Here is a 22,892-nt window from a genome sequence, read left to right as displayed (position 1 = left end):
GAGTATGTGCCAAGCAAGATCGTAAGAGATGGAAAAGAGCCAATGTAGGACAACAACTGAGTTAGAAAACAGCTGCAGAAGCAAAGGGAACTTCACAGCAAACATAAACATATCCAAAGCCTTTCAGACAAACAAAATTACGCGAAGCGAAATGTAGTGTGAGGAGGGCTATGTGTGAGGCGTTCAATGAATTCGAAAGTAAAGTTCTATGTTCTGACTTGGCAGAAAATCCTAAGAAATTTTGGTCTTATGTCAAAGCGGTTGGTGGATCAAAACAAAATGTCCAGACACACTGTGGCCAAAATGGTACTGAAACAGAGAATGACAGACTAAAGGCCGAAATACTAAATGTCTTTTTCCAAAGCTGTTTCACAGAGGAAGAGTGCACTGTAGTTCCTTCTCTAGATTGTCGCACAGATGACAAAATTGTAGATATCGAAATAGACGACAGATTAACAATTAAAATCGCTCAAAAGAGGAAAGGCCGCTGGACCTGATGGGATACCAGTTCGATTTTACACAGAGTACGCGAAGCAACTTGTCCTCCTCCTTGCAGCGGTGTACCGTAGGTCTCTAGAAGAGTGTAGAGTTCCAAAGGATTGGAAAAGGGCACAGGTCATCCCCGTTTTCAAGAAGGGACGTCGAACAGATCTGCAGAACTACAAACCTATATTTCTAACATCGATCAGTTGTAGAATTTTGGAACACGTATTATGTTAAAGTATAATGACCTTTCTGGAGACTAGAAATCTACTCTGTAGGAATCAGCATGGGCTTAGAAAAAGACGGTCGTGTGAAACCCAGCTCGCGCTATTCGTCCACGAGACTCAGAGGGCCATAGACATGGGTTCCCAGGTAGACGCCGTGTTTCTTGACTTCCGCAAGGCGTTCGATACAGTTCCCCACAGTCACTTAATGAACAAAGTAAAAGCATATGGACTATCAGATCAATTGTGTGATTGGATTGAGGAGGTCCTAGATAACAGAACGCAGCATGTCATTCTCAATGGAGAGAAGTCTTCCGAAGTATGAGTGATTTTAGGTGTGCCGCAGGGGAGTGTCATAGGACCGTTGCTATTCACAATATACATAAATGACCTTGTGGATGACATCAGAAGTTCACCGAGGCTTTTTGCAGGTGGTGCTGTGGTGTATCGAGAGGTTGTAACAATGGAAAATTGTACTGAAATGCAGGAGGATCTGCAGCGAATTGACGCATGGTGCAGGGAATGGCAATTGAATCTCAATGCAGGCAAGTGTAATGTGCAGTGAATACATAGAAAGATAGATCCCTTATCATTTAGCTACAAAATAGCAGATCAGCAACTGGAAGCAGTTAATTACATAAATTATCTGGGAGTACGCATTAGGAGTGATTTAAAATGGAATGATCATATAAAGTTGATCGTCGGTAAAGCAGATACCAGACTGAGATTCATTGGAAGAATCCTAAGGAAATGCAATCCGAAAACAAAGGAAGTAGGTTACAGTATGCTTGTTCGCCCACTGCTTGAATACTGCTCAGCAGTGTGGAATCCGTACCAGATAAGGTTGATAGAAGAGATAGAGAAGATCCAACGGAGAGCAGCACGCTTCGTTACAGGATCATTTAGTAATCGCGAAAGCGTTACGAAGATGATAGATAAACTCCAGTGGAAGACTCTGCAGGAGAGACGCTCAGTAGACATGAGCTGTGTGCCTCCTTCCTGATGGAATGTCTAAAACTGGTCAGCAGTCAGACCCCCCCTTTCTAATAGGCACTGCTCATGCATGGTTGTTTACATCTTTTGGCAAATTTAGTGACATCTCTGAACAGTCAGAGGGACTGTGTCTGTGATACAATATCCACAGTCAACGTCTATCTCCAAGAGTTTTGGGAACCAGGGTGATACAAAACTTTTTTTTTTTTATCTGTGTAACAAGTAACAATGAGGGCGTAGAAGCAAAAGTTCTGAGGGGGTTAGATCTCAAAACAGTGTTGTCTAGTATGGGGATAAAACTGAGATCAGTGTAGAAACAGTAGGGGTGGATGTCAAGATTTTTCTGATCACTGTCTTAAATGTTCTTACAAAACCATCTTTCATGCCATTGGACACAGGGTGAAACAGACATGTGGAAACATGTGTAATTCCTTTCTGGGTACAAAACCACTGCAAACCCGCAGAAGTAAACTGCAAAACTTTATTTTGATAATGGTACACGGGGCTGTTTAAATAGAAAAAAATTGTTGTTTAGTGCATATGGGTAGTGAAAATATGCATCTAACAAAATCAAACACATGGCCACATGTAATAGGTCTGTAAAAATCTGCATGCGCCCTATGTCCTGGATAGTAGACAGCTGATGGCAGTGCTGCTTACTGTGACTGACAAACCTGACATATCTGAACCACTTGTGTGACATTCTCGTCTACATATGGTCAATACATGTATTACCAGGCAAGATTCTTCATTCTAGATATGCCCCAGTGGGACTAACGTAAGAGCTGAATTACATGGGAGTGCAAAAAATCTCCAGAATCAATACTCAACACTGGCAGTCATTCTGATTGAACAATAGAAGACCTCTGAAAAAGTGAAGGACATACCATCGTCATAGAAAAGCAATGTAGTTCTGTGTATGCTGCTGAAGGAAGTGCATGAGCCCAGCCAGTTTGTATGAACTGGCAAACCTGTCTCTATAGTAGAATCTTATGTGTGACTGCTGAGACATCTCTCTAAGTGATGGGAAACTCTTCCACTGACTGTTCTGTGACAGTGTGAGAACATTTTTTTTCTCCATATTCCTCATCTGGACCCATAGGATATCTTTTCAGCACATCGGCATTTGCGTGTTGAGCTGACATACGATAATAAATGGAATGTTGGAAATTTGATGAGAAAAGAGGTCACCGTTGTAACTTCTGAGATTTCCATTCAGGCAACTTTTTTGACTGTGTAACGGATTGAAATCTGAGAATGGTGGCTACAAAATTTCTTAAGAGTATTTTCGTTATTCTTATAAGTTATGCAGTCCATTAGTACGTGGTGTAAGATGGATTCGCAAACAGCGCCTGCGGAACGCGTAACACTTTGAGTATTATGATACGGTTCTGTTGAATTCTTCACTATTTTTGCCAATCTAAGGTAGATCTACACTCCTGGAAATTGAAATAAGAACACCGTGAATTCATTGTCCCAGGAAGGGGAAACTTTATTGACACATTCCTAGGATCAGATACATCACATGATCACACTGACAGAACCACAGGCACATAGACACAGGCAACAGAGCATGCACAATGTCGGCACTAGTACAGTGTATATCCACCTTTCGCAGCAATGCAGGCTGCTATTCTCCCTTGGAGACGATCGTAGAGATGCTGTATGTAGTCCTGTGGAACGGCTTGCCATGCCATTTCCACCTGGCGCCTCAGTTGGACCAGCATTCGTGCTGGACGTGCAAACCGCGTGAGACGACGCTTCATCCAGTCCCAAACGTGCTCAATGGGGGACAGATCCGGAGATCTTGCTGGCCAGGGTAGTTGACTTACACCTTCTAGAGCACGTTGGGTGGCACGGGATACATGCGGACGTGCATTGTCCTGTTGGAACAGCAAGTTCCCTTGCCGGTCTAGGAATGGTAGAACGATGGGTTCGATGACAGTTTGGATGTACCGTGCACTATTCAGTGTCCCCTCGACGATCACCAGAGGTGTATGGCCAGTGTAGGAGATCGCTCCCCACACCATGATGCCGGGTGTTGGCCCTGTGTGCCTCGGTCGTATGCAGTCCTGATTGTGGCGCTCACCTGCACGGCACCAAACACGCATACGACCATCGTTGGCACCAAGGCAAAAGCGACTCTCATTGCTGAAGACGACACGTCTCCATTCGTCCCTCCATTCACGCCTGTCGCGACACCACTGGAGGCGGGGTGCACGATGTTGGGGCATGAGCGGAAGACGGCCTAACAGTGTGTAGGACCGTAGCCCAGCTTCATGGAGACTGTTGCGAATGGTCCTCGCCGATACCCCAGGAGCAATAGTGTCCCTAATTTGCTGGGAAGTGGCAGTGCGGTCCCCTATGGCACTGCGTAGGATCCTACGGTCTTGGCGTGCATCCGTGCGTCACTGCGGTCCGGTCCCAGGACGACGGGCACGTGCATCTTCCGCCGACCACTGGCGACAACATCGATGTACTGTGGAGACCTCACACCCCACGTGTTGATAAATTCGGCGGTACGTCCACCCGGCCTCCCGCATGCCCACTAAACGCTCTCGGTCAAAGTCCGTCAACTGCACATACGGTTCACGTCCGTGCTGTCGCGGCATGCTACCAGTGTTAAAGACTGCCGATGGAGCTCGGTATGCTACGGCAAACTGGCTGACACTGACGGCGGCGGTGCACAAATGCTGCACAGCTAACGCCATTCGACGGCCAACACCGCGGTTCCTGGTGTGTCCACTGTGCCGTGCGTGTGATCATTGCTTGTACAGCCCTCTCGCAGTGTCCGGAGCAAGTATGGTGGGTCTGACACACCGGTGTCAATGTGTTCTTTTTTCCATTTCCAGGAGTGTAATTAACTGCCCGAATAACCACTTGCATGACGTCCTCCTTACATGGTGCGTCATGTCCATCATGCACTGAGATCTTTAGCCTACTTTATCATCGTGGATTTGCAGTTCCACTCATTCTCCATCTGTCAGGCAAGGAAATCTTTCTGGGAGCATTTTCCTCCATCCGCTGTGCAGTGTTGTGTTCTGCACCAATGATGATCGTGGACTTCTTTGCACCTCATATCCGTTGTGGTGGGGCTGCCATGTATCCTATTGTTTGTAGCCCCCTGTCTAAACAGGGATCGCTCTGCTGATGCCTGCACTGTTAACTCCCCACTTATGCCAAGGAGTAGATGCTCATCTCCCTGTTGCATCAGGACTCCCGGCAATGGCCATTGTGCCAGGTGGCCTTTGCTGTGGCTGGGTGGTGCCTGCGGGGAGGGCTCCAGGTTGGAGTGGGTGGTATCAGGTTGGATGACATGCCATGAAGCGTACTACATCATCTCATGCTGGTGGTCCAACACCAGCAGTCTGTAAGCGGTCAAGGTCTAACTTTAATGCGAAGAAGTATGATCCCAAGTCATTCCCCTTCCTGGCCACACAATGGGAGGAACACCAGGCTAAGGGTGGCAGCAAACCTTATTCACCCCAGTACCTCGTATGTTCAAGAGCTGATGGGGAATCTTTCATCTCAATGAAGCCTCAGTTTATTGTGGAGCATTTAGAGGACAAGTTTGGGGAGGTGGAGGGATTGTCCAAAATGTGATTTGAGTCAGTCTTTATACAAACAGCATCCTCAGCCCAGTCACGGGCATTACTCACCTGTGACAAGCTGGGGAAGTTTCTGTTTCCATTACACCCCATAAGAGCTTAGATATGGTCCAGGATATTATATTCCATAGGGACCTTCTTTTGCAGTCTGATGAGGAGATGATGAGAACCGATAGAGGTACTCAGGGTACCCTCCGCCACACACCGTCAGGTGGCTTGCGGAGTATGGATGTAGATGTAGATGCACACCAACTTAGAGTGACGAGGTGTGACCCATGGCTATCTCATATGCCGTGAAAACCCACCTCAGTGTTAGTGTGGCGCCCGGTTGCACTGTCCTACTTTGGCTGCCCTGAGCCATAATCTTCAGTTACCAGACTCGTTACCATTAATTTTAGCAGACAACACCTCATTGGCTGATTTAGTTTTATATTTTATGTGTGAGGGGGGGATTTACCCTTCTACATAAGTTTTAGCGCTTGTCGTTTGTCCCTATGTGTCCTCCACCCTAGTGCTTTTAGGCTGGAGATTTTAATGTGTTCCAGAGAGACTGGCTTATCCTTTTTATTGTTGTGGTCAGGCAGCCGTGGTCATCTGCTCTGTTGATTTAGTCCCTTCTACCTGTTTTTTGCATATTTCTCTGGTTTTCTTGTAATCTTTTGTTCATTGTAGTGTTTGTTGCCCTTCTGTCGTTCTTGTGATGTTTTCCTTTATCCCAGTTTGTGCTGTGAGTGTTGTTTGTTTTATTCTTATTATTGTGAAATTGTTTAATAGGAACAAGAGACTGATGACCTAGCTGTTTGGTCCCTTCTCCCCCTCTTGTAAATCAGCCAACCAACCACCCAACCTTAGTTAATGTAATTTTGCCATGGCAACGGCACACGTGGGCGGGCATGCGTCATTAGTTGCAGTACCTATCTTGCAGATAATTTTTTCATTTGTTTTCATTTCATTTCATTATTCAGTTACCCTCTCAGATGACATCTGGCAAGTGTGATTAATTTCACACACTTTCAATCGGTGATCCTCCATGACCATTTTGTGCACTTTTGCAATGATTTCTGGAGTAGTGACACATTTTGCACAACCACTGCACGGATCATCATCTAAGCTCTCCCAACCAAATTTCATTTCATTTGTCCACTTGGCAACAATTGAATATGAAGGAGCAGAGTCCTCTCTTCCAAGAGCACCGACGTGGCACATGTTTACAGGCAGCAGTCCAATGAATATCATGTGAACAACTCATTGTGCTGGCGCTGACCTCTCATGGTGATTCCATGAATATTTCAAACCACCCTCATACATACTGATTTGAACTGATAATACAGTACCACACTTAAGTTGTTCTTTCATAGATCACTGTATAACACATACAAGATGATGACATTTTATATATTTGACTGTTAAAGTCATTAAATTTAAAAGTAGCATACTCACACTGTGAAGCAACAAAATATATTTTTATTCAACACACATAATTAGCTTTCAAAGTAAAACTACACTGTAAAGTTGTTCCTGATGACATTATATATGCCAACGAACATAACACACGATAATCATCTCTAAAAAACTAGTATTAACATAACCATTCACGTAGTACAAGAAATGCATTGATTCAATTACATACATATATTGGACACAACAGTGTCCTCAACACTGATATGCAACAGTATATGCATGGTTACTACCAATTGTATCTGTTTCGCATCCTGAGCATTGTCTGTTGCAGATGCATAACTATTGACAATATTCTTCAGAATTCCTGCATTGTTATCCTGAAAGAACTTAAGTAGTGTGAAATATCTTTCTTCTTTGCATCCGTAATTCCAGGAGAAGACATCTTTGCCATCACTATGTCTGTCTTGCGCATTGGCAATGTACATCCTCGTTTCTTTATTTGGTAAGGACTGACTATTCCTGCATAAGTAGATGAGACAGAAAATGCATTCCTGTTGTAATACAAAATGATGTATTTCTGTATTCCAAAGAGTGTCTTTCCTTTGGGTTTTGTGACATAGTATGGTGATAAAGCTGATGCCCGGTCCTCAATAATATCCACTCCTTTCACCACCCCAAAGGGTACTGGATTTTTTCTGCAGCTCTGAAGCACTGAAACATATTGGCACATATTCTCAATGTTTTCAATATTCCTTAGTATTTTTCCATATAGGCGTTAGTTACGATCGCATTGTGTGTACGAGTGCCCACGAACTGGAAATATGTGTTGTATGGTTACATTGTTTTATTCTGAAAGCCAAGTACAAAATCATACCACACTCATAGTTTTATTTTGGCTTCTGAGTGAATCTGATAGAAATATAATAGTCTTAATATTGTTGGGCCTCTGGAGTTTCCTACTTATGAAGTCAAATAAAAAGGAACAAACAGAATTTGAATCTTGTTTTGCTGAACCATCAAGAAACCAATAAAATGTACTTGATTGGTCATTGTGACAGTGAACATTAAATACATAGAGCCACAATAGCCTCTCATAGAATTGTGCAGTAATGCTCAGTTTAGGCAGAGGCAGGTTCTGTATGTAATCAAACTCGATTACTTAGCTATCTGTGTTGTCGAGTTTGGTTGACCTCAAATACTTGTCCCTGAGTTTATTGCACTCCACAACCTTCAGTTTGTGCTCTTCATGTTTGTCTTTACGAATATTATTTGGACTGACACTCAATATAACTTCACACAACAGGTATCACTTCTTGGTTTTCGAAATGAATATGGACTATTTACCCTAAAGAACACTTGATAAGTTTTATACTTCATCTGGAGTACCATATTCATTTAATGGAGAAAAGATCTCCGAGTGATGTGAATAATTTTGCAACACTAAGGTCAGGGTTGACAAAATATTTTGTTTCTGACTTGCCTTGACATTAATGCAATGGTTCAGAAGGAAACTGGTCTCAGTGAGAGCAGACCATGTCCTAAATTTCTGATGCAATTTTATACAGTCTGTTGCTGTTTCCCTCTTTTGTCTTCTACTGTAAGAGCAGTAGCATTGTGCCTTTAAAATTGTTTTCAGATTACTCTTGGTAACTCCAAGGTACTTTGGAACAGGGATTTACAGACTACTGTCTTATTATTGTGCATTTGAGATGGTATATATAGGTGGAGCTAGAATTCCGGCCAGACCTAGGTGCATTAGATGTTCTAGATTGTGTTTTCTTTTGAGTCAGACTTAACATCATTGTATCTTGTGTGTTCTCGTCACCGAAAGCCCAAAATCATTCATGGATTTGTTACTGATCTGTTGGGCATCTTTTTAGCTAGCATCCTTTGTGCAACATTTCTTAGTGACTGCAAATTTCTTAGAACAGACTTTCTTACCAATTTTCGTTGAAATATAACACCATCCTGAATGTCTCTTTTTTTTCTTCGCAACCTCTTTCTCCACTTTTGTTTCTGAATTTTATGTTTCCTTCCAATTAGGTGGTCACATAATCATACTCTGTACTGGATATACTATCACTATCACTTCCCATATTTTGTTTGCAGCCACTATTTACTTCCTATGTGATGTTGGCAAACATAAGTTTCACAGTGCAGATATCCCATCTCTGACAAACACATGTCAGCACAGTGCACACACAGTGCTGTTAGGAGCGGCGTGGAAGTTGTCTATTGGCTGCCGCAGTTGGTGGAACGACAACTTGGAGCAACACAGCCATCAGATGTTTCTATAGGGTGTTGCATATGTTGGAGTGTAATAATAATTTGTGAACACAAAGACTTGTTCGTACAGATGCAATTATTGCTGGAAATAAAAAAGGACTTAATGGATGTCACATTTCCAGGGAACGCTTAATTGGAATTGAGGTCATTGTATAAAAATGTGCTACCCTTGAATCTGTGATGCTAGTTATTTGCATTGCCACAATTGTCCAGTGATAGCACAGTCAGTTCTGACAAACATCTACTATATGACCCTAGAGAAACACTGTTAGCAGACATCCCTTTAATGTGAGCAACTTTGTCTAGCATATAAAGAACAATAATAATGACAAATTGGCAGTTTATGAAAATTTTGGCAAGACCAAGGTGAAAAACAGTGATGGCACAGAGTCTGATGCCCTTGTGGTCAATGGTGGGCACTCCACTTCCACCCAGACTGTATAACATTTTTGAAATTTCATCATCTGTCTGACTAGGTCATGCCACATTTGATGATCAAGATGATGACGCTGATAAATCTTATTTTGTAGAAAGTACAGCCTGAGGTGATTCTGAACTCCCAAAAGCTATGGCAATATGCAAAACTTCAATTAAGAAGGATCTGATAGTCTTAAGGCTTGACCATGAACTTCACTGTCTGGTGCTTATTCTGATCACCATGTAACAATTTAGTGATTATGCATATTATTTTCCATGTGTACATGTTGACTTGCATTTTCTACTCAGGCCCTACATATGTGCAGTCCAAGAGGCATCTCTGTCTGATTTTGCTGTATAGTATTGGAAGGACTTTAAACAAGCAGCCATCACATGCAATTTTGTTGGAAAATGTTCACTTACAAGTGAGTTAACAGTGGATAGATGCAGACAGTTTTTTGCACAAGATAACTGAGCTGTGGGTTTGGAAATAATAAAAAAAGTCAGTCTCTCAGGTCTCTTAATGTCACTTGCCTGTAAATGAAATACTAAATGTTTTTAGTACACTTAAAAGTCATCTTGAGCTGAAAAGCAGGGTTTGCTGGAAGCAACTGTAGACATGCTGGATCTGCAAACTTATGAAAGAGCTCATGCTGCTGATTGAAATGTTGTTTCCAGAGCTCAAAAAACAGCTCGTCCATCTTGGTTTTAACACTTAGCAAAGTGGTGTGATAAGTTTTATTCTGGCATGGGATGGGTTATAGTTCTAAATAACCTCCACTTTTGTATATCTGCTTCTTCAACGCAGGTTTTATTGAACATCAATTACTTACCACTAAATCACAGAAAATAATAGATCTCAACTCTTGTTGAACTAAACAGGAAGAAAACTTATTGACAGTTAAAGTATTCTGGAGATTTACTGAATTGTGCTCAAACATTATTGCTGGAGAATGCTGTAACTTTGTCAGGCTGTGAAGCACTCTAGGACAAAACACTCCCTTGGTGCGCGCGCACACACACACACACACACACACACACACACACACACACACACACACACACACACACACACCATCAGTGCACTCACGGTAGGCACAGCAGGTTGTCAAATGGAGAACAACAGAGACCACACCACGTTAGGAAAATAGATCTACAAGCCAAACTTTGATGCCCAAGTATAACAGAGTCCAAATCAATATCCAGAAATTAGGCAAGTATCACAAGGTTGTCATAAAGTAGTTCACTGGAGAGCATGTAGTACACATCAGTGAGTTGAGACAAGTGATGCTGAGGTGACCCATAGCTGTCCTTAAATCTCCCAGCGTTGTTTACCCACATGACCTACTACTGGCAGATATACCACTCCACACCATGCCACATACGTGTAATCGTACCAGTTGATCCATCAATATGTCTATCAGTATTACAAGAGCACCCACCTTGGTATGATTGTTGTCCCCTCTGTCTTTGACTCATATTCTCATCATGTGTGCCATCTTGGCCAACGTAAGGAGAGAACTGTGATGTTTAAGCTCATATCCATCCCTCATAGTTGAAGACAGCAAAACAGCTGTTGTATGAACCCAGAGATTTCTGAAGGAATTAGGATTTTGTGGTAAGCTATTAACTATGTACTTTGATGACTGGGTGTGGTGGGCATGGAGTGAAAGACTCCCTGCAGTATCAGCCAATGAGGTCTCTAGCTGCGAGTTCCCATGTTACCGATATTCCTAATTTTTTTTAATCCGTTCGCCACTTAACCTCTTTTTAGTTCCATTGGATACTGTTGCTTGTTTTTAGTAGCTTAATGTATCACTGATGGGCATCTGATTTTTACCTCCACTTTGATATGACAGCATTTTGTTCAGTTCTCCAATTTTGTAGTGTCCACAAACTGATATTTCTTGTACTAAAATGTTGTTGCTGTTGTGGTGTTCAGTCTGAGGTCTGGTTTGATTCAGTTCTTCATACCAGTTGTCCAGTTCTCATCTTCTCTGCATGACTATTGCAACCTCCATCCACTTGAAACCACCATCCTTGGTCTTATTCTACAGTCCTGTCTCGTATATCTTGCGTACAAATTGGAATAGTTTTGTCATGGTTGGTCCTCTCAAAGATCATAATAATTCTAAGGAAACATTATCTACTCCAATTACACTTTCCACACAGGTCAAATTCCTCCCCACTTTATCACAGTTTCCATTTCATCATCATCTACTTCCTCTTCCTTCTCATAATACTCTCTTGGAGTTCAATTACATTGTATGGCATTTCTGTATGTTCCTTCCAACTTACAACCTTCCTTTCTTTGCCTGGTACGGACTTTCCATCTGAGCTCTTGATATTCATACAGACGCTTCTCTTTCCTGCAAATGTGTGTTTAATCTTCCTATAAAAGATGAGCTCCTCGTCCAGGTCATTAAGGTCAAGGGATGTCTGCCAGCCACCATGTCGTCCTGTGCCTTGCGTCTCATATGGATGCAGTATAGAGGGACATGTGATTAGCACACTGCTGTCCTGGCCATTTTGCAGACTTTCCAGACTGTGGAGCCACTAATATTCAGTCAGGTAGCTCCTCAGTTCGCATCATGAAGTTCACTGCATCCCATACCAGTCCTCCACCAAGGGAAAATCCATAGCAGTACTAAGAGTCGAAACCAGACCCTCCACATTGCAGCCATCTACAGTGACCACTGAGCTATGGAAGTGAACTTAGTTTCCCTGTAGGTGGCATTTTTTTTTTTTTGTAGACATTTCTATTCATTTTTGTCTACTTCATTTGTATATTTTCCCAGTCCAGGGATCTGAATGATGGATTATTTTACCTCCATCAATGAAACTTAAAATCTCTTGTGTTATCTAAGGTTTTCTATTAGGAATTGTCTTTTTGCCTAGTTGTTCCACCGCTGTGTTTATTATTTCATTTCTCAGAGTTATCCATTTGTCCTACCTTGTATTTCTTTCGTATGCTTCTGTCAGTTGTTGCCTAATTCTTCCTTTGAAACTCTTTACAATCTCTGTCTGTTTCAATTCACCTGAACTAAGTCTCATTAATTTTCCACTTTTCTTCAGTTTTAATCTGCAATTCATACACAATAGACTATAGTCAGCATGTTCAACGCTTGTGGCAATGTTTTGCAGTTTAAGATCTTGTTTTGAAATCTCTGTCTTCCCGTTGTTTAAACTAAAGCAGTGCATCCATAAAACATTTATTCTGCAGGAGAGTGTCTGTAAAGTTTTGAAGTTAGGAGACAGTTACTAGTGGAAGAGAAGCAGTTAGGGGCAGGTCATGAGTTGTGCCTGGATTGCTCAGTGAATTAGTACATTCCCCAATGAAAGGCAAAGCATTATGTTTGAGCCCCAGTCCAGCACACAATTTTAGTCTGCCAGGCAGTTTCAAAGAGCACACATTCCAATGCAGAATAAGTCTCCAAGACTGTGGCTCAGCCATTTCTTTACAGTATCTTTTCTTCCAGGAGTGTTAGGCCCACAAGCTACGCAGGAAAACTTTTTGAAGTGGAAGGGATCCCATGAGGGTAGGTTGCAATTACTGCTTGGATAACTGTCGGTAAAAGCACTGTCTTGTGAAAGGCAAGGTTTCGCGTTTTCCCCCCTGTGGGGCACATAGTTTTAATCCCTCTAAGTTTCAACAAATCCAGTGTATTTCTTGTTCTTTATTAGATAAGCAGGGGAACAGTTCTCTTTTATAACTTCTTTAATGGTAGGTTATCAGAAATACAGTGCATCTCACATGACTGAAATAAGTTAAAAGTCACTTCCATTTTTAAGATGATCAATATGCAGGGTATCTAACTTGAATAACAGACACTAGTTTGGTGTAGGATTTTGATTCACAGCTGGATTAAAGATGTAATGACTTTTCCTGGGCCTAACTGGTTGAAATAGTTGTCATAGGAAACCTGTCTCTGTGACTTCATTAACAAAATTTAGAAGAATATGGACAGTGGTGTTGAAATGGATTTTGAAAGCCTTTAGTTTCATAAACAAAATATATATTTATATGATGCCTGACCAGACTTGTATAGACTGAGAATTGTCGACATGTATAGTTCAGTGTGTCATTATAGATGAAGAGTCATTATCAGAAATGAATGTAACTGCAGAAATACCTCAGGGTGTGGATTATTGCTGTTGACTGCAATTATAAGTAAATTATTTAGCTGGTTATGTTAGTCATGGACTATTTCGTTCTCAGAGCTTCAGAGGTATTGCAAGAAATCTTGCAACTGCAACTGGAAGCCACATGCTCCTGGCATGTGAAACAATGTACATACAGTATTTCATCTGACCTGCTCTAAATCCTGGAGGACCTCCTCACTATGGATAAATTGGAATGAAAGTAAATCTAATCTAATCTAAAGATAAATTAGGAAACATTTATTGCGACCTGGATCTATACTCTACAGTACCACACTTACAGAATCCTTGCTTTGACATGTGAGGTGGGGGTAAACTGGTCAGTGCTCCGAAGCCTATTATTAATGTGCTGCCCTGCGTTCAGCAAGAGACCTGACCATTGGACTGGAAAGTGTGCACAGGTAACAGTCAGTGCACTACCTCCACTTTTGATGATAAACTTCACAAAGACAAAACCATATAACGGCTCAAATCCAATAAATTAAAAGTCCCAAGCAAACACCATACTTATAAGTTTCCACTGTAAGAAATTTAATGTACTGGCCTTTAGTTAAACATGGCGAAGTCTGTCTCTTTCAATAACCACCACTTCCAGCTAGCTAAATGGTTGAATTTTTTGTACAAAACATTTTTTCCAACCGATTACGTGCAAATGCACCAAACTAGAATACTGATCTGTAAAACTGGAAATGACAATGAGAATTCCATGCCCCCACATCGGAATGCACATGTGAACTTATTTAAGCTTTTTATACTGTCATAATAGCTTTATCAATCAACAAAGATCACTCAGTTCTGACTCTCTCAAAAATTACTCTACCTTCACCCCACAGGTCTCGCGATATGTCGCATACTGCCAGGAGTGGTGTTGGCCAGTTCCACATTACCAGCTCCAAGCAGCTTCTTGAAACTGTTTTTACATTCAGGTGTTTCAGCTAGTTAACCTCAGGAGCAGAACGCAGGCATTCCATTGCTAATTTCTTGCTGCCTTAGAAGCACTCCTGTGGAAAGTGATTTTTCCTGAGAGGACTTTTCACATTTCTGACCAGTGCTGGAAAACATGTCTTCTTTGGGAAGCCAGTCTAATAGATTCTGACCACAAACCACTTTAAACAGATTACAGAAAGACCAACCTGTTAACTCCAGGTTGAACAAAGCCCGTCTATCAGTGGATGCTGAAAATGAGCTCTGTCATCCCCAAAAACCAAGAGGACATCCCTGTGATGTGCCTAGGAATGATACGTTGCAACACATCTGTATAAAGTCAGCATATAGCAAATTTATGCAGATCAGCCAGAGCATTATGGCCACTGACCTGTTATTGATATAAATCTGTCCAGGCAGTAGCAGTGTTACCTGGCAAAGAATGAGTGGTAGTCAGACACAGGCACGATGCCTGTCTTACCAGTGAGCATGTTGTCCATGTGAAGAATGGTGAAGGCACACAATCTCTCTGACTTTGACCAAGGGCAGATTTTGATGGCCCTGAGGCTAGGCATGAGCATTTGGGAAATGGCACAACCTGTCAGGTGTTCGAGGAGTACTGTGGTGAGTGTCTTCGACACGTGGCAAAACCAAGGTGAAAGTATGTCCAGACTGAGTGATATTGGCGGCTACCCTTCATTACAGATCTCGGACACCTTAGGCTGGGCAGACTGGTAAAACAGGACAGGCAGCAAACTGTAGCAGAACTGACATCAGACTTTAATGCTGGACAGATTACAAGTTTGTCTGAACTCACAGTGCACTGAACACTCCTAACGATGTGCCTCCACAGCTGACAACCCATGCATGTGCCAATGTTAACACCATGACATCAACAGCTATGACTGAAATGGGCACATGACTATCAGCACTGGATGTTGGTGCAGTGGCAGAGCATTGCATGGTCTGATGAATCCCAATACCTTCTTCATCATGCTGATGGGAGGGTGCAAATCCATCGTCTTCTAGGGGAACAGCTCCTTGACTCATGTACTGCAGGACGGAGATGAGCTGGTGGAGGCTCCATTATGCTCTGGGGAACATTCACATGGTCATCCATAGGTCCAGTGGAGCTTGTGCAATGCACTATGATGACCAAGGAGTATCGTACACTGGTTGAAGACCACATACATCCCTTCAGCATGATCATGTTTCCCGACGGCAGTGGCATTTTTCGACATGGTAATGCATAATGTCACAAGGACAGGAGAGTGATGGAGTGGTCTTAGGAACACAGTCGCGAGTTCCATTTGATGTGCTGGCTCCCCTACTCACCAGATCTAAACCCAGCTGAACACATCTGGGATGTGACTGGACATCAGAGCTCATCACCCCCTCCCTGGAATTTGGGGGAATTAGGTGACTTGTTTGTGCAAATGTGTGTCAACTCCCACTAGCAACCTGCTGAGCCAAGCCAGGTAGTGGCTTCCGCGCAATGATGTGTCACCACTGTTTTCCATGCCAAAGGTTGGTGTCCTGGCTATTTGGTAGGCTGTGGTAATGTTCTGGCTGATCAGTGTAGAAAGGGTTGTGTAATTTGTTCAAATCTGTTTCATCAAGAAGAGTCTGGTATGTAGATGTTTTAAAGGGGAAGAATTGTTCCTATGTGTGAGAGAACGAGGAGGACAGTATTTATAATGTGGACAGCATTCAGAATTTTGAGAAACTAATTCACAAAGGAATACAAGAATTGCTCTTCCATTACCTGTGCAACAGTGCTTCTAAATTGCAGTCTGATTTTAACTTTGGGCATGTGGAAATTGGACTTCATTATTATAAATTGTACCAGTTATGGTGATTTTCCATATTTCAAACAACAATAAAACTATCATTGTAGCAACATTGATTTGGAGATGAGCATAGTTTTATCTTGTGTAAAGAGTTGTTCAAACATCAATAATAAATTATTGTATTTTCAGTATTTAGATGCTCTCGATAAAAGAGATACAAAAGAAGTAAGTCGGAAGTACCATGGCTTGCTTGTCAGATTATATGCAGATTTTGCTAGAGAGAAACTTCTTCCTTTCCTTCGACGTAGTGACCAGTACCCTATTGTGGAATCTCTTCAGGTTTGTGAAGAAAGGTCCTTCTATCCAGAGCTCGTTTTCATCCTAGGTAAATATTTAATTATATCTGTTCAATAAACTATTAAGTTAGATTGTGCTTTGTGAAGCAAAATGTGATGTAAAAGGGAGGATGAAGGTACACTGTCAGATGACAATCTGAGCATATACTTGATGGTGCTAGTATAAGACATTTTTGACTTCAATCTTTTGTGTGAATAAATAATTTAGTTTGAACTTATTATTCTGCAAATAATTTATTTTTTGTTATTCTCATGTTAAAGCTTTAAACACTGTCAATTTTTATTTGTTTTCAAGGACGAATTGGAAGACCTAAACAGGCTCTTAACATAATTATGCAACAGCTGAATGATATAGATCGTGCAATTAATTTCTGTAAAGAACACAATGACAATGAACTATGGGAAGATTTGATCCAGTATTCTCTTGAAAAACCAGGTAATAGCCTCTGGAATCACTGTAAATTTGCATCACCATCATTATTACAACTTACTTATGAGCTCTTTAAAATAAATTAAATGTGTATCTTCTGAAATATCCAAACTTTCCTCTGTTGTCCACCAATAATTTGCAGCATCTAGTCAACTTGTACTGAATTACAAAATCACCAGCCTTGTATCAAGGAGCCTATCATTGCGATCTGTCCTACTGAAAAATCTTTCCCATACATCCACTTTCAAGCATTCACTCTAACCTAACTATTAAGAAAACCTACTTTTATTAATTTGACGAGGCCAAGGTTCACAATTAACTGTGGAGCCATAGAAGAAGAAGAAGAAGAAGAAAGTTAAGGGCAGACTCTTATATGATGTACCTCACATCATATACCGACTGACGTGTTCACAGCATTGTCTTCTTTGTGGGGATATCTACCATAAAGCAGATAGTGTTTATAAATATACACTTGATAAAATGTTCAATGGAGATTCCAATCATACTACAAGTGTGCAATGTGATTCTACAGCTTCTCCTAGCATAATTCATGATGATACAGTTCACAAGTGAATGTTCTTCCCTCGCACCCTCCGACCTGCTACTCTGTCTGCAGCCAGGGGTGGTGACACTTGCAGCATTTCCCCTCCTCCTCTACCCACCGACATGTTGCTCTTTCCTCTTCTTCTTGCCCAAGGACACATGCTAACAGCCTCTCTCCTGTAGCCCTCACTGCCCCCAAAGTCAGTTCATTGTGGCATATCTCCTTCCTCTTCTTAATCTGATTAACTGCACATTCACAGGCCTTACTAAGGATATAGTCCCTATCATGATTAGCTGTTCCCTTACTCGAATTTTGATAGATTCTTTAATGACACAGTCCCAGAAGTTAGACATCTGTGTCAGAAACTTAATGTGGTCATAATCCATTCTGTGTAATTCCTACAGGCAATATTCTGTGACTATTGACATGTTAGGCTGTTGCAGTCTGGTGTGCCATTGGTGTTCTTGACAACAATCTTTGTAAGTACGCTGTGTATGACCTATGTGTCATGCGATATTGGCGGGGTATCTGATAGGCCCCAGAAATCCAGTGCCCAAGGTAGTCCATGACATTACCAAGCAGTGCCCATGTTTTAGCTGGTGGTTGGAAGACCATCTGTTCTTATGGAGAATTTTTCCCATCTTTCCAAACAATCCACCACAAAATGAGGTTCGTCTTCTATTTCTGTTGGTCTAATGGCTGGTGTAGGATGTAGGGCTCTGCAAATTTCCCACTCCGTGTAGCTATTCTTCCAGAACACAATCCTAAAATTTTCAATTTCTTTGTTGAGATTGTCATTACCGGAGGGAGTGTAAGCCCTATGTTCTATTGTTTTGAGGATTGCATGTGTGTATAGGTCAGTATGGTATGTACTGTGTCCACTCTTATTTTTACTTGGACATTGAGAAAGGGGAGCACTGTATCCACTTCAACTTTCATGGTAAAATTGATGTTCTGGTGTTTAGAAATGAGGTGTATGAGGAAGACATTCGGCTGGTCTCTTCCATGTGGTAAATTTCCATTGGGTTAATTCCACGACTTCCACCTCAAAATATTCCATGTTCAGATTGTTGACAACTGGTGAAAGAGGACTCACCATGGCCACCCCTTCTGTCTTCTTGTAGTAACCACCTTCAGTCCCATAAGCCATTTTGATGATGGGCAATTCATTAAGGTTTTGAATCCTTAACACACACCCTAAGATGTGGATGCTACCATGGCATGACAGCGTAAACTACTACCACTAATCCAGAAATCAAAGAAAGGATGAGTGGTCGTCTTTCAACTCCACAAAAGTTTCTTTGCTACCCATTGTGCAATGGAATGTACTCCTTCTCTAAGGGTTGCGTGAGATGTCTTGCTATTTCTGTAATTTTCAGCACAAGTTAAAATGGACCGCAGCTCATTTACTGTATTAGTATTAGAAAATTCCTGCACAGCTAGTAAGAGCCAAGATCTGTTTGTACACTATCTTGACTGATAATATGGTCTAAATCGCAAACTTTCCAGAGATCAGAATGACATTTCCCCAAATTCAGTGTTATCTGTGGTGCTCATAGCTGACTAAACACTTTCTGTAACCACACTACTTGTTCATCGCTATCCTTGAAAAACACAATACCATGATCAAAGTACACCATGCACTTCCTGGGTTTCATGCACCCCCTGTAACATTTACTGGAATGTTACTGGCACATTTATTAAATTCGAGTGAAATTTGATGGTATCGCTAATGGCTGAATTGAATCATAAATGTGGTCTTGGTCGATCCTTTGATCATACATTCAACTGATGATACCTGCTTCGTAGATAGTAGTTGTGAAATAATGGTATTGCCTTAGGTTATACAAAATTTCCTTAATATTTGGCACATACCTTATTCCCATGTGTGCTTTTCTTGTGTACATTTACCATAGATACCTCGCAAGGGCTGGTAATTTATTTTATAATCCCATCACAGAGCTGCTGAGTTGTAAACTCTCCCATTCCTGATTGAAGGTGATGCAGAACTCGATATTGTTTCTTATACAACAAAGTTCATTTTCAGTGGAAGTCCTATCCTGTGTTATCAGAGCTGCTGGCAATAGTCCAGTAGGGATAAGCAATTCTGCTTATTCTTCTAAATAATATTCCACTTTCCCCATATCACTTCCCTGTAATGCTACTCACGACATAGCAGAGATGCTGAGACACAGATAAGCACAACAGAAAGACTGTACACACACACACACACACACACACACACACACACACACACAGGCAGACTGACTTCAGCTGGCAGAGACTGTGGTCGTGTGTGTGTGTGTGTGTGTGTGTGTGTGTGGTGTGTGTGTGTGTGTGTGTGTGTATTTTTGACAAAGGCCTTGTTGGCCAAAAGTTTATTGTGTGATAGAGTTTTTGTTGTGCCTATCTGTGACTTATCATCAGTGCTATATGGTGAGTAGCAACTATTCTTTTGATAATATTGTTACATTCCATCCTGGATTTTGCATTGTTTGAATGTGGCTAAATTGATGTACTGCCCCAGCTTAGAGTGCTCTAGGAGTAACTCTTATCGAAATCATCCCCTTCCAGTACATCTAAGTGTGCTATCAGTGCACCTTGTGATAGCTCTTCCTCTACTGAATCAATTTACTCATGCCAACAGGCTCCCATCCACCTTTTGCCCCCCCCCCCCCCTCCCCAATGAATCCAGGGGTTAGAATAGGCCCGAGTTAGCCCTGCCTGTCGTAAGAGGTGACTAAAAGGAATCTCACATTTTTTGGCCCTTTAAGTTCAGGTCCCATTTTTTGGTCTGACCTACCACTTTCCAAATTCTACAGAAGTGCTGGCCATATAGAGGAGGACACCTTACGTGGTGCACAAGTTTCCATAGTGGCCTTATATTCGATCTCCTGAACCTCTTGTCATGGCTTTGCATCTCCACCTAGAATTCAACTATTTGGGTGAGGGCATTTTTCCTTGCCTCCTGTCTTTCTTTGCCCCCATGACAATATTGGATTTCTCTGCACCCAATATCCAGCATGGTAGCCAGTCCGTTGTGGTGGGGCCATCGTGTACCCATTTGGTGGAAGCCCCCTGACAACACAGGGATGGCACTGCTGATGCCTGAGCTGTAAACTCCTCATGTATGCCAAGGAGTAGATGCCTGTCTTCCTGGGGCATCAGGACTCCCAGCAATGGCCATCATGTCAGGTGGCCTTCGCTGTGGCTGGGTGGCACCTGTGGAGAGAGCCCCTGATTGTAGTGGGTGGCATCAGGGTGGATGACCCACAATGAAGTGGACTGTCATCTCTTGCTGTTGACCGTGCGGCACCAGCAGTTTCTAAGGAGGTCAAGATCGAGTACAATGCTGACAGATATAACAATAAATCGTTTCCCTCCCTCGCTACACCATGGGAGGAATGTAGAGCTACAGAAAGCAGAGAGCCATATTCACCTAGGTATTTAGTCTGTAGCAGAATGGACAGGGACTCCTTTCTACCTATGAAGCCTCAGTTTTTTGTTGAATATCTTGAGGATAAGTTGGGGGAAGTGACAGCACTGTCCAAGATGAGAAGCGGTGCAGCCTTGATTCAGACAGCATCCCCCGCCCAATCCCAGCTGTTAATTGCTTGTGACTGGCTGGAAGATATTCCTGTTTTCATCACTCCCCATAAAAGCCTCAACATGGTCCAAGGGATTATTTTCCATTGTGACCTCTTGCAGTCTTACAATGAGCTCCACGCCAATCTAGAATGACGGGGTGTTCATCTGGCATGTTTACAGGGGACCCAAAGACAACAGGGTTGCTACTGGTGCCTTCATCTTTGCCTCTGAGGATGATTCATTGCCTGAAAAGTTCAAGGTGATGGTTTACTGCTGTGACGTTAAACCATACATCCCTCCCCCTATGTGGTGCTTTAAGTGCTGGAAATTCGGGCACATGTCTTCCCACTGCACTTCCAGTGCCACCTGTCGAGACTGGGGAAATCCACTGCATTCAGATACTCCATGTGTACCTCCTCCCACTTGTATCATCTGTGGAGAGCAGCACTCCCCATGCTCACCAGACTGCACAGTACTCCAAAAGGAGTGGAAAATCATGGAGTACAAGACCCTCAACTGGTTGACTTACCAAGAGGCTAAACGTAAATTTGAAAGATTACACCCCATTTGGTTAATGTCCACATATGCTGCAACTGTGTTACCATCACTGTCACAAATACCAGCCATACCACGCTCCGTGCCACAAACAGTGGCCCCTCCGGGCCTACAGAATACGTCCACCCCCTTGGTGGTACGGAAAAGTCTCCTTCTGTTGCTCCCAAAGTACCTTCTTCGGAAGCAAGGCCCCCCAACAAACACAGGGGACATTGGTCCCCTCCCCTCAGCCAGAGAAGCAACAGCTTCCTCTGGCTCCTCTCATGCTGAAGGGGTCCATTGTGACCCTCTCTCCCAAGGTCTCCACTAATGCCACAGCGGACACTTGCCATTGGCTAAAAGAGCGTCCTCCTCTTCCTCCGTGTCTGAAGCTACTTCTGAGAAGTCTTCCCAGCAAGCCCCTAAAGAGAAGTGAGAAGGTGAGCAAACAAAGAAAAATACTAAGAAACAGGACCCTCAGGTGGCCCCAACACCACCACTCCATACCAATTCTGCATCTACAGATGAGGTGGAGAACTCAACTTCCCTCGGAGGCTTTGGATCTCACTGATGCCTCATCCACAATAGAAATGGATACAAATACTCTATCAGTGCCAGCAGGTGCCACTGAGGCGTAACCTGCCTCCTTGTGTGCTTCATGCCTTCCCATCCTCACAATAAGGTCATCCTCCAGTGGAATTACTGTGGTTTTTTCCACCACCTGACTGAGCTACGGCAACTGTTAAACTTTACACCTGATTTCTGCATTGCCCTCCAGGAAAACTGGTTCCCGGCAAATCGGACCCCTACCTTCCGCAGCTACAGGGGATATTACAAGAACCACATCAACTATAATAGAGCGTCAGGTGGAGTTTGTGTCTATGCCCTGAACTCAGTATGCAGTTAACCTGTGCCCCTTCAAACCCCTCTTGAAGCTGTGGCTGTCAGCATAAGGATGACACAGGAAATAACTGTTTGCAATGTATATCTTCCTCCAGATAGTGCAGTACCGCTGAATGCATTGGCTGCACTGATTCATCAACTCCCTAAACCTTTCCTACTTTTGAGAGATTTTAATGCCCATAACCTCTTGTGGGGTAGCATCGTGCTTATTGGCCAAGGTAGAGTTGTCAAAAATTTACTGTCTCCACCT

The 22,892-nt window shown here is 42.5% G+C and overlaps 1 protein-coding gene across 1 annotated transcript in view; it reads left to right on the top strand.

The window, feature by feature from the left end:
* Positions 1-22,892, top strand: part of LOC126299401 (vacuolar protein sorting-associated protein 41 homolog) — a 143,575-nt gene that overhangs the window by 98,609 nt on the left and 22,074 nt on the right. The window contains exons 13-14 of the mRNA XM_049991275.1: positions 16,477-16,672; positions 16,939-17,079. Coding sequence (XP_049847232.1) covers positions 16,477-16,672; positions 16,939-17,079 — 337 coding nt within the window. The remainder of the gene's footprint in view (positions 1-16,476; positions 16,673-16,938; positions 17,080-22,892) is intronic.

This window comes from Schistocerca gregaria, chromosome X (assembly GCF_023897955.1).
Source record: "Schistocerca gregaria isolate iqSchGreg1 chromosome X, iqSchGreg1.2, whole genome shotgun sequence".
NCBI classification, from domain to species: domain Eukaryota; kingdom Metazoa; phylum Arthropoda; class Insecta; order Orthoptera; family Acrididae; genus Schistocerca; species Schistocerca gregaria.
The sequence above is the reverse complement of the archived record's forward strand: the minus strand, read 5'-3'. Positions and strand labels throughout refer to the sequence as shown.